This window comes from Diadema antillarum, unplaced genomic scaffold, assembly GCF_040938485.1.
Source record: "Diadema antillarum isolate AM-2024a unplaced genomic scaffold, OU_Dant_1.0 seq00001947_RagTag, whole genome shotgun sequence".
In the NCBI taxonomy this organism is placed as follows: Eukaryota; Metazoa; Echinodermata; class Echinoidea; order Diadematoida; family Diadematidae; genus Diadema; species Diadema antillarum.
The window spans coordinates 200,587-213,669 of record NW_027272607.1 but is presented as its reverse complement, the minus strand read 5'-3'; the positions used below and the strand labels follow the sequence as shown (position 1 = coordinate 213,669).

General features: G+C 39.2%; 1 protein-coding gene across 1 annotated transcript; it reads left to right on the top strand.

Moving 5' to 3' along the window:
- The first annotated feature begins 2,583 nt into the window (after positions 1–2,583).
- On the top strand, positions 2,584–8,162 carry LOC139713314 (uncharacterized). The gene is made up of 3 exons (XM_071625060.1): positions 2,584–2,626; positions 4,717–6,570; positions 7,753–8,162. Exons 1-3 carry the CDS (start codon positions 2,584–2,586, stop codon positions 8,160–8,162), a joined length of 2,307 nt encoding a protein of 768 aa, XP_071481161.1.
- The last annotated feature ends 4,921 nt before the right edge of the window (positions 8,163–13,083 follow it).

The following is a 13,083-nucleotide window of genomic DNA, read 5'->3' as shown; positions in this document are numbered from 1 at the left end:
TTTTCGACGTGTGGGAAGTGGTCGTTATGTAAATCACTTTATCAAAACGAAGAAGAAGAAGAAGAAGAAGAAGAAGAAGAAGAAGAAGAAGAAGAAGAAGAAGGTGGAGGAGAAGAAGAAGAAGAAGAAGAAGAATAAGAAGGAGGAGAAGAAGAAGGAGGAGGAGGAGGAGAAGAAGAAGAAGAAAAGAAGAAAACTTAGATGTGTTAAACGAAAGGAAGGACAGACAGGTATAGAAACAGATAATAGCTTTTGATCAGATTATGATATCCCCCGTCTGTATGAAAAATGGTAGACAATACCAGCAAGGTGCCCGCGGCTGGCAATTCACGAGTACGTTTTAGGTCACTCAGTACTGCGAGCACTGAGAGCAGCTGTTTAGGGAGGGAAAATAAATGATTCTTAGTGTGGGTTTCATTCTGCACTCTAGCTCTTAGTCATGGTGTCTCGTGATCATAATGTCGCAACGCTTCACAAAAAAAAATCACCAGCCCGGAACTATATAACTACCATGACGACGGCTCTAGTTCCGTGTATACTAGCTTTGTCATCGGCAATGGATGTCATGAGTAGTGCCTGTCTTTGATATCAAGTAAATTTTCACTCACGGATGCATCCGGTATATGATATCTGTACCGGTATTGTTTTACCACGGAAAATATGTGATAAATTTGGGTTTCCAACGGAAGCCAATTTCATTTGTGCCCTGATACTCAAATGTCGAACATAACTAACCCATGCATTGATGAAAGGAGTCAGATATTGGGCATGTAGGGGAAGCCCACAGTCACGGCCTGACAGTGCCTTATTTGTGCCGTACGGAAGCGTGAATCCGGAGTTCGCGGTGCTTATCTGGAAGCATTCATAGATTTCTACGCTAACAGGACCACATCCCACGCCCTGACATACATGTCAAACAGTTGCCACTGTCTGTGTGCAGGTGCAGAGAGCTGAGCGCGAATACATTTTGGCGCACCCATTTGCAATATCCCATGTACATGATGTACAATTGCGCTCAAGTGCAAAGCAGATGATGCGATACAACAGTACAAGGGAAGGACTGATGTTGGATCAATAATATTGAGACTTTGAGAAGCCGAAGGTATGTTGTTAACCTGTCGTGAGTCATCGCATATTATGAACTGTTGTGAATAAAAAAAAATCGATAGTTTATATTATAGACATACGCGCGTACTTGATCATGATGCAGTTATTGAAGGAAAGTGGACCTTTTCGACGAGCATATCGATCGTGAATATACTAGATAGAGTAAGTATATCCACCCTGCTCGTGAAATATACGTTCTGAGATCTCACCAACGAATAGCAATTCCTTACGAATGAATCTTCTTTGAAGACAGTGTGTCTCAGACAGTACGGAGTATGGAAGAAAAGGACTACAGTACGATCACGGAGCTCCGACATTGTAGTTTATAGCTCTATATTATTTGCTATATTATGATTATGAATGTTTGTGTTAGCTGCGTTGTAGGCTCTACATGGTGTATCGTTTCAATTCAACGGATTCGTTATATGGCAGTAAAGCTCACTAGGAAAAATATATACAATAGTGAGCGCACATTTCCGAAGCACGATCGAGTGTCAAATAACTTCGCCTGCAGGGTACTCGAGTATGCTTCTAGAGCTTAGAATCACATTGCGTTTTCTCAAAGCAATGCATTGGCAAATAAATGAAAAAAAAAATATTAAAGGGATGGTACAGTTTTGGTTGAGATGGGTTTTCAGGTTTTCAAAATTGTTTGATGATTTCTTTTTTTTTTGGTGAGATATTGAGAAACCTCTTACGAAAAATATGAAAGGGCATATTATAATTCTTAGAGAAATTCAAAGTTTACTTGATGAACATTGGTTTTGAAATGGCTGAGATATCCTAAACAAAGCGATCCAAATAAAAAAAGATGGGACCCACCTTTCATTAGTATATTTCGCTTTGGCTTACTTTGTTTTTGGATATCTCAGCCATTTCAAAACCGATTTTCATCAAATAAACTTTGAATTCCTCTTAGAATTGTATTTTTAAAAACATTTCATGCAGTGGTTTCTAAGTATATCTCACACAAGAAAGTTAATGGCATTATTTACCATTTGCAGATGAAACAAAAATGCAGCCTTTAGTATAGTGCTTCAAAATAGTTCTAAAATGTGAGTCAGGGATATATAGAAACAACCAATGTAAAGATTTGAATCAGTATAGTCAATGTTAAGTATTGTAAAATATAAAAAAAATGTGAACAATAACTTTAACAAAAAGGTTTCTAGACTAAATCGTCTATACAGTTATGGTTTATTGAGAAAAAAGTGATATCTTCTCATTTTGTATGCTTTATTGTGAATTTTTTATATGGTAGAATGTTGGTGATACAACTGACCTAGGCATAACATTATATGCATCATAATGTGATATTTTGAACATGTTGAACATTTCTTAAATGACTGCTCCCAATGGTAAACTGTATACCTTTAAAAGCTGAATCCTCATCTCAACCAATCATATATCATCCCTTTAAACATCAAAGCTGCATGACATCTGATACGCAGTGGAAGGACTCTGCACTTATCAGCCATGGCTATGAATATCAATCTCTACACCATCAGACGCGTGACGGGTTTGTGAAATGGCTCAAGGATACACTACGAATTATTATATCTCATCTGCTTAAAGCGGTACACCATATTGTGCTTTGTTCGCACTGAACCGAAGCATATTTTTTTTTATGTTAAAAAATAATATATATATATATATATATATATATATATATATATATATATATGTATATATATACATATATATATATACATATATATATATATACATATATATATATACATATATATATATATATATACATATATATATATATACATATATATATATATATATATATATATATATATATATATATTGAATGGGTATATGGGAAGGCATTTCTTTGTGTAATGGTGTAAACTCTGACTTATATATAAAATTCCATTTAAATATCTCAACTGCTTAAAGTGGTACACCACATTGTGCTTTCTCTGCACTGAACCGAAGCATAGATTTCCTGTGTTTTAAAAAAAAAAATATGTATATGTATATATATTTTTAATGGAGTAGTGGGAGGGCATTTCTTTCTGTAATGGTATAAATACTGACTTACATTTATGAAAAGGTCCAAACCGTGTGCAGACGTGCTTTGACAACTTGCTTCCACAATAATCCACGATCACCACATGCTTCCTGTGAAATATCCTGTAAAAAGATAAGCTCTGAACTCTCATGCGGTTTACGAACAAAAACGAAACCAATCCCTGAATATCCACATATCATGCTTAAAGAACATTATCATGATTGTTTGTATTTACAGGAGGTGCACAATTTTGCACTGGGTTATGAAATTACTTTTCACTTTGCCAGCTTGTAATGTTCATGTAATCATGGAAAAAAAGTGTATAATAATGATTATCTTGTACATATATTTCGTCACCTCCAGTTAAGACGATAGGCTGGTTTGTTTAAATAGAATTTCATGATACAATTTCAAGTGTTTTGACAAGTGCTAAGAGGATTATAAAGTAAAATCATTGCTTACTTTTTTTCTCATATTTACAAATAACATATTGCTTTCATCTCTTAGTTTCTTGATGTCACAAGTATGATAATACATGTATAAGTATGGAGTGCAAAATTTGTACGTAAGATAAACAATTTCATAGGGTGTTTGTGTTCAAATTTATGAAGTGTTCAACCCGCCTCTTTTAAAGATCACATATGCATAATTGAAACATAATGCATCATTTTTCGAAACAGCGCTGATGCATAAAACAAGTTTGTGGGAGGATTGCATGAACATACATTTTTGTGTGAAGTTTCAATGGCTTATATCAGTATATTTAAGAGCCCGTCTGGTAACCTACATTGTAATCCCTCCATACAGCTTTTGAAGAAAGGTCACACGTACGATTGCGCGTTCGGTATAAATAGTCTGCGTTCAACACCTTTGATCATTAACCCCACGTTTTTCTCAGTCTCTGCAATATGATCATTCATAATTAAGGTGTATATTTATATAACTGTATAGTTATGTACTTAAAACATTGATAGAAAATGAAATAGATAACATGGCTAAAGAGATATAGAAAGAAAAAGACAGTTGGAAGGGAAAATGTAAGATAAATTTCTCTGCACTTTCTTCTATTTCACCACAGGAAGACATGCCTATCAACAAGAATCAAAGCTAATGGCTGGTGTCATTATGTGGGTAGTTTATTGTTGCATGGATAGGTGGTTTCGCTAAGAATGAAGAATAATGAGTTTCACAATGACCGGATTGAAAAAGCTGCATGTGAAATACAATGAAAATAATATTACTGGCAGCATTTGACCTTGTCGCATCAAGAGCATAAAAATACAACAAATCTAATATTGCTCGTAGTCTTGTCCCTGACTTCCTATGTGAAGAAATCAGCCGATTTTATTTCCGTCACTTCCATCGTAAGACTGATTTCATATTTTTTTTCTGGCATGACGTCTAAAATGTAATCATTACGACAGAGATTTCTTTCGTTAAAAAAGCCAACCAATAGCTGAATATTGCAAATCAGAAAAGAAGAAAATGGACGAATCTCAAAAACTGTCGCTGAAAAATGGGACTGCTTGGTTTATCATATTAGTTGCTATTGACGTTTCTCTGTCCATTGTTCCCCAATATTGCAGGCAAGACAGTGGCCGCACAGTGGCGCAGTGGCAACACAGGAAGAACGAACATGCCGGCGATTCGGACACAGGTCTCGGTCTCGAGGCGCCTTGTGATGGCGGCCCTTTTATTGACCACGTTTCTCACTCTCTCCACCATGGTGCTGTTCAGCCATACTAAGAGGGAAACTCCCAATCAAGCTCCCGTCAGTCGCGTTTCTCGTTCCTTGCCGAACATAACCGATGTTCGGTGCCAAATTCCAGACTCTTTCGTCAATGCTACCACTACCGCGCTTGTGGAAGAGTTAACCGGGAATTACACAGTCATGCTGAGAATCAACATCACTGCTGATTCAAATGCAGACATGATGGAGCGTAACATGTGGGTGTGGTCTTTGGGAACGAGGGGTGAAACACTTCTCACGTTTCCCTACAATTACGAGCCATTATCGCTTAACACGCTGTCACCAGGCAATCGGCGAGTAACAGTTCACTTGGGAGAGAGCCCATTAGGGGTGGGGCAAAACGACACCATGGAGGCCTGTCTATTTGTAGCTCTATCAGACATCATACGGAATGTTCGGATGACCGTTGAGGCAGCCGGTGGGTCACTTCCTAACTCTGAAAATGACCTACTTTGCAAGGAAAAGAGCACAGCGCAACCTTCATTCAGAGGGTCCCTAATTCCTGGTTACAGTCTTTTTGAAGTGCAGTCGAGTTTTTACTATGATTGCTTCACAAAAGAAGTTACATGTTCCATCGTACCTTTGTCGTTTGGGTTGACGTATGGAGGTATGGCAATTGTGTGGATCATCGTCCTCCTGATATTTATAAGATCGAGACAAAAGAATGGCTGGACCGAGATAGACGATGTAGACCCAGAGCCGATACAGCAAAATGAGAATGATCCGTACCTAAACATTTTGAGGATTGGCTTCATCCCACCTCTGATTCTCTTCTGGAGGTGGCGCCAACAAAAGTACCACCAAATAGTTCGTGCCGTCTATTGGGGAGTGGTCTTGGCCTTGCCGCTGGTGGTGTATGTCATTGCCTACGTGTGTCACGCCGTTTCGATGAAGGACGAATACAACTTTCGCAGGAGTCAACTCGGGCAGGACTACTCGACACGGGAAGTGGTCCTTGATTATGTGCTGGCTAATCTGATGTACCTCATGGGAATGGGGCTCTTCTTGTTCTACGTCTTTAGATACGATGTCGACTTTGACTTAGATCTGTACGACGAGCTGCGGGTTAATAAAAAGAAATTGAAGTACTACATACCGGTAGCCCTTCTATGCTTCTTCCGCTTCTCAGCCAGCGTAATACTGCTCGTGGAAATTGTAATCCTCACCCTCGCCGGCATCGCCATAAATCTCAATCACATCTACCCTGCCTGGATCAATATTGCTGTTGCCGTCGTTGCATGCGTGGTGTCCGTCGTCTCGTTTTTCGATCACTACCAGCAGCTCTTCAACCGGGTGTACTCGGTCGGGAAGGGAATCGACGGCGGAGGTCCAGAGCACAGAATCTTCAGAACTCATGGTCCTCCACAGACAAAGTTTTTCATCCGGTCCTCCCTCCTGAGAGATATCATGAGGAAACGCCTCCCGCTCATTCTCCACTTATTCAGGACCCTCAGGCATCTTGTCATTATTCTTGTCATCCTTGCCGTGATAGCTGTGTTCGTTATTATCATCGACAAGGAAACGAACATCCCCAAGGTCGCCGAGTACATCATCACACTTGGGTCATTGCTACTGGCTGGGACGGGGAAGTTCAAGAGCAACCCTTGTTCTTCGACAGGGAAGGATAAAAATCGCTACCAGGACAGGCTCTTCTCACTCGAGGAGGATCTCCGTCAATACGCCCAAACAGGTATACTGCTCCTAGTATATATCGTGGATTAATACCAACGCTGCTTTATAATAAATAATCCCTACAATAACTCAGCGTTTACAAAAAACAAACAAACAAACAAACAAACAAACAAACATACAATCAAACAAAACAAAAAACCAAGACAAATATTATTTTGAAAGTGGAATACATCATGTTTTACGAAGGCAGCCCTCTCATGCAAAGAGAACAGTTTTATCCAACCAAAGTTAGTTAGGATCGATTGTTTACTCAAAATTATACACTTAGCTGTTGACGTCACAGATTTTGGTATAACGTCAAAATGACAACACTCATATTCACTGTGCCATCTCGGACAGGTTGTGAACACTCGATAAAATATTCGTCATCTAGTATACCCTTGTCGCTATTAACAAATAACAATTATTTTGCTTAAAGTAAACGGTGGAAGCAATTTTCTTTGACAATTCATCATAAAAGTTATGGACTTTAAAATAATAACGATATTAAAAACTCCATAGGATCTATTATTGCGAGACCACTTGTAAGAAAAGTCATGTTTGGGCGACTTTGTAGCTTAACCGGATTTCTAATATAACATTTTATTTTCACTCATAACTGTTTGGGAAATAATATATTTCATTTGTCATTTATAACACTATTATAGCAGGCAATTTGTTAGAATGTTACACACATCCCGTATGATTTTAGTTCATGCCATTTGTTGAAATGGTCATTTCAAGAGGAAGTTAAGGAGACCTTGACCTTGTTTGATGAGACCTACTAGAGAGTATTTTTGTGCCAGTATGCAGTTGATCATTACCATTTATCAAAATCTATCCACCATTTGTGGTAATTGCGACACAGTCACTATGTATACACAAAACTTTGTATCAGTCTCGTCTCAGATTCTATTAACTATGTAACTTGATATTGTAATATAGATCAAATGTCACTGTGGATTAAAGAAGCGGTAATCTAAACCAAAAATCCCATGCAGGGTCAACATGACAGTTTCATTCAAATAATTTTAGGCGTCTTTTATTGTATCTTTAAATTGAAGAAACCACAACAGTAACACTGAACAAGAAGCTAAGGCTTAATCGGCTGTTGCGTCTAGTGATTTGCTCGTGATATAATTACTTCTGAAAGTTGTCGCGATCTGCGATCACCTTTCCATTTCCCTCTCGTTTCAAACAGGAGAATTTCCCCCTCCAAATCCCATCTGGCCATCTTGGTGCCCCACCTGCCAGGCATCATGGTGTCCCTCGTGGTTCCCCACCTGCTGTACGAGGGCAGGAGGAGGACGAGAGAAAGTTGGAGAGGAAGAAGAAGTTGGAGAAGGAGAAGGGGGAGGGCGAGTTGGAGAAGGGGAAGGAGAAGGAGAAGGAGAAGGAGGAGGAGAAGGAGGAGGAGGAGGAGAAGGAGGAGAAGGAGAAGGAGGAGAGGGAGGAGGAGCAGGAGAAGGAGAGGGAAGACAAGACCACCAAGTCATCGATGTGCCGCCCGACAGATCTGAAGAAGACAGTAGTCTTCCCGCCGCTGCAACATCCGACGTGAAACCCACCGCATCTCCATCGGGTACCGCTCCGGCCACTGCCTCGGTCTAGTGAGCATCACCCATCTGCTCCTGTCCCCGTTTCTGTCGTTCCCATCAGCCAAACGGAATCTCGCCATGAATCTGTGCTGTGTAAACTATCCTGTGGCAATTTGGCATTTTTTATTCGTCTTATAATCAAGTGATCATCAATTATATTTAAGATCACTGCATTGAAAGGCGTTATAGTGCAGTTTATAATCTACATATTAATCTTACCAAGGAGGTACATGTAGTACCTCCTTGATCTTACTAATGTCTATAATTGTATAACCTTAAATCGTTATGGGCATTGTATCATGATCAATCACGGAATTAGCATGCATATAATAAATATGCGAATGTCTTCGTTAATACATACAACGCCATTAGGGACGATAATGATGTAGAATAATTACTATCCATCTTGCCTGTTTAAGAACAAACCTGTTTTCGTGATATTAGCGATTAATAGGAAGATACATTATATGAATTTGCATGTGGAAATAGGTTGCAAAATGCCGCTGGGGAGGGCTAAGATTGAAGAAGATGCGAGATAATGAAGAATTATTTACAACACTGTCCTACCATCCCAAAGGGATCGAGACGAGATCTACATCATACAGTTGAGTGACCCGCACCTTGTCATATGTTTATGCATGTAAATCGCATTTCGTCATTGAAATTCTATGAAATCCCACTCACGTACAGGAAAATGCTGAAGATTCAAAAGGAACCACAAGTTCACTAATCGATACCGGAAATTTCCAGATATTCCAGTTAAACGAGAACGATGCGGAATAGTTATGTGCTTTAGGGGCCCGCACCTCGTTACCCCGTGCTCCCATAAAGACCGTATGCGGGAGACCGTGATGCTCCCATAGACAAAGCTCGTAAAAGACGTGTGTGGGTGACCGTGATGATACTCATAACAGGTACTCCTAATATAGATTTAAGATTTTCAAGAAAAACAATTTTCAACTTGGACTTTCAAATTTCAGCTCAGTTTCCTTGGTTGTAGTAACCCTGCAAAGTTTCAAGCGTGCTGAACACAGTCCTGGGCATACATTTTTGTTCAGTGCGCTTGTAGCAATTTTACGCAGGGTGACGGTATTAGGGCCCCTGATGGTATGACGAGGCGCGGGTACCTCACTTTGCTTTAAAATCATCCGTTGGCTTGGTCGAATGCGTCGGACAAGCCAACTGCTAACTATTTTTTTTTTCGGCCGGGAACAAAAGCAATTACAAATGCTAGATGGAAACCAAGTACCCAATGAAACCAACTGATCTTATCTGCATTGTACAGTATATCACCGGATATAACTTTTCATATATCACCGGATATAACTTTTCATTAAAGTATATACGTGTAGGCATAACGATTATGATGCCGAGTTTTGAAAGTTGTTAATCAATTTCAATATGATGCCTAATCATGATGATAATGCAATTTTTGTTTTAGTTTGTATGTGTGTTCTTTATTTTGATATGCAACTTTTGTTAATACTCCATTGTACGCATTATTTTCAAACTTAAGCATAATCATGATAGATAGTAAATGAGCTGTTGTGACGTCACAGAACTTCGTCATCGTAAGCAAATCCTCTAATGACCACGGTGCTTAATCCCAGGGGGGAAATTAGTTTGAATGTGTCAGACTTTCGTTACTGAGCTGCTTTTCTGCCCACCTGTAAAGCAGTACCTGCATTATAAAGTTCTACACTCGTCAGTGCTTCTATATATCTTCCTCAGAATTTTTATAGTGATAATAACACTGTATTTTCGCAGACATGATAAAGAAAATGTCGTTATTTTCGAAGAATTTCGTTTTGACAGAAAATAAACATTGCCATAAAAGGTAACCATAGACACGAAATACTGTATGTACTTGTACAATACTTAGGTCTTCAAATGAAAATAGACTGGAGTTGGTCGGTGAGACGAATATGTTGCGCTGAACAGAATCATATCACATTAATTTTGGTAATGTTCTGATGCAAACAGAAACATTAGCAAAACATACAAAAACGGGATGAATAACTTGGCATTATGCAAAACATCGTGAACGTAAATAGGTATGACACATTACTACTGATTTTCCTCTTTCTAAAACTTAGTGATAGATACTTTGGAATATCTGTATAAATGTGAATAAAGTAAAAGTAAAGCGTATTGTACAAGGGGCTTCAGGAACTTACAATATATGCAAGTGGCCATGGCTATGCATATTGATCTATCGTTATGCATTACATTTCATCACATTTATACAAAGCATAGGACTGTACCTTTAGATAAGGTCAATTTTCTGTATCAACTTTGAGTGCCTTGTCTGACCATCAGTGTACTTTAATTGGGTGGAAATTCGATTTGCGGAACGTTTCGAAGTGGACAAAATATGTTAGTGAATAGAAGATATAAGATTGAAAATGTTTATACGTTCTTGTTGTCGAATGTAGCAATTATCGTCTACTGCTTCATTATTCTCGATGTAACTTATATACTTGACTTCCAAATGACAGCAAATCTACGTGGGAAAGCAAAATTAATGAGCAAACAAACTGATCGAAATCACTTCTGAAAGAAAAAAAAAAGAATATTCACGGAAAGAGGACGTGAAGGGATTGTTCCCTTTCGGAATGTGAAGCTTATAGTACTTTTTCATGGGTGGAACCCTTGAAAGTTGTTCGGGGTCCTTGCCTTAAGATCTTGGTGTCGTTTTATTGTATTTGTGTTTGTCCTTTGTCTAGTCCATGCAGAAGATATGAAACGATACGTATACAAGACTGTAATAAGAAAAGAAAATTATCTTATTGAGAACTTTCAGTAGTCATAACAAAATGTATGCATGTAATGTTTAGAAGCATATGAATGTTTGATAGACATACATAACTCTCCATTGGGGAGAGTTCCGAAATGTTTGACTTGCCTTCGATTTTAGCTCTCTTGAGCCTAATGCTAGAGTGACCTTTTATAGTATACGATTATTATTTTTTTTTTGTCATTGCCCGGCGTCCGTCGTGCGCCATACGTTAAGCCTTTGATATTTTAAGTTCTTCTTGAAAACCCCATGACGGATTTTCACCACACTTGGTGCATAGGGTAATACCATTTCAATTTGTTCAAACAGGTCACATGACCCTTCTTGGGGTGGGGCTAAACTTCGAATATACTTCGAAGAAAAAAAAAATCTGAAATCGAACCTTTTGCCACTCCAGTTTTTATTTTCTGTGTCTTTCATAATCATGGTATGTTTGTAACAATCAAGATGTAGTCATGATATTATCTTATTTCAGTCAGCCATCTTCTGTACTTACTGGAGGCTCTTTGTATAAGTGTATCTTTCTTTGTGTTCGAAAATAAACGTTGACATTTTTTTATTGTTGTTGTCATTTGCAATACATCTGTGAGTGTACTGTTATCATTACTTTGTTATGTCAATGCAATGATTAAACTTCATCATACTGATAATCCAATAAGAAAATAAAAAGGTCAAACTGAAGTTTTCTCGTGAATTTGATTAAAAAAAAACTCCAACAAAAACACATACAATCTTATATACATGTACATGTATCAACATATCCAAGTATGTATCCCACGTTGTGTATAGGTCTACACACGCTTTGATATTTTGATGTACACAATGTAGGCCGACATTCAATGAAAGTAGGGCCTACAATCATAAACCTGTCCTTTGGCATTACCCGCATCAATCCCTATATAGGAGACCTCCTGTAAAGATCAATGATAGGTCCTACTAGTTATATAGGCCCCTATCTTGTAAATACCCCCCCCCCCCCACCCGCCCACTCAGGTTTCATTCTGTACCGCATGCGCGTTCCCAATTTTTCGGAAAAGGGTCGGGGTTCACTTCAGGGGGGAAAAATCCCGAAAATTGTTAAAATAGGAAGTCTTAGGGCCTACAGCATTTTCATTGAATTAATGTTTTAATCAGGGGTGGTTTTCCAATCTTTCCCCAACAGTGAAATAGAGTCCCGAACAGGGTTAGTTTCAACCCCCGAAAAATTCCGGGGTAGTGCGGCTAGAGTTTGTGTTTGCCCCGATTCTCCCGAATGTGAATTATTATGGATTGATGTGTTCAGCTGCAAAACACGCCGGACTGGCCTTCTTTTTCCAGTGAAGTACATCTTCTCTGGTATGATACGGATCCAGACACTGTGGCCGTCCATGTATGTGAAGGGCTGACATTGTGGACACTCTTCCTTCATTTTAGGTGGCATTAATGTACTGTATTTGATTGCTATCTTCACATCCCAAAACCTGTGAAAGGGGGTCATTTACATAGCTACCCTTCCAAAAATCCCGTGATAGGAGGGTCACAATCCTGACCCATGATATAGCCATCCCTAAAGGGGCATATCTCTGAGAATCTGGAGCAAACATCGCATAAAAATGTAGATTTTCTAGATAATAAATGTTATGTGCATGCAGTTGACCGCCTGATCCAGGGGTGGGAGCCGGGCGTAAATATTACTGTACCAGGGAGGCGACGGAGACTCCCTGGTAAATACTGTAATGCAGTCTTGTAAAATCTAGGGCCTCTCTCTCTGTTCTGCCATGGACGTCACTGCCCGTTGGCGATCACTGATGCAGTATGTTTCCGCCATCTCCCTCTATCGTCGCACGAATGCAGCAATGTAGATCCTCTCTCGCCGACTAATCCAGCCATTGCAGAAAGAAAAGTGAGTCGCTGTCGTCCACGTGATCTCTTCCCATTCACAAATCCAGACAGGACTAGATGTTCAGTTTGCCTCTTCCTCACGACATGGCCCAAAAACTGCATCTGGCTTTTCCTGATGGTGGAGAGCAGCTCACATTCAGCCGACACCATTTCTAGTACTTCTGTGTTTGATTTTCTTTCCGTCCATGATATTTTCAACATTCGCCTGTAGCACCACATCTCGAAACTTTCTATTCTGTGTCTCATCGGCTTATTA

Excerpts from the sequence above, each read along its gene's own strand:
- LOC139713314 (XM_071625060.1), top strand. The coding sequence starts at position 2,584 with ATGGCTATGAATATCAATCTCTACACCATCAGACGCGTGACGG. Across the intron at positions 2,627-4,716 it reads CACCATCAGACGCGTGACGG|GCAAGACAGTGGCCGCACAG; the intron begins GTTTGTGAAATG and ends CCAATATTGCAG. Across the intron at positions 6,571-7,752 it reads CCGTCAATACGCCCAAACAG|GAGAATTTCCCCCTCCAAAT; the intron begins GTATACTGCTCC and ends CGTTTCAAACAG.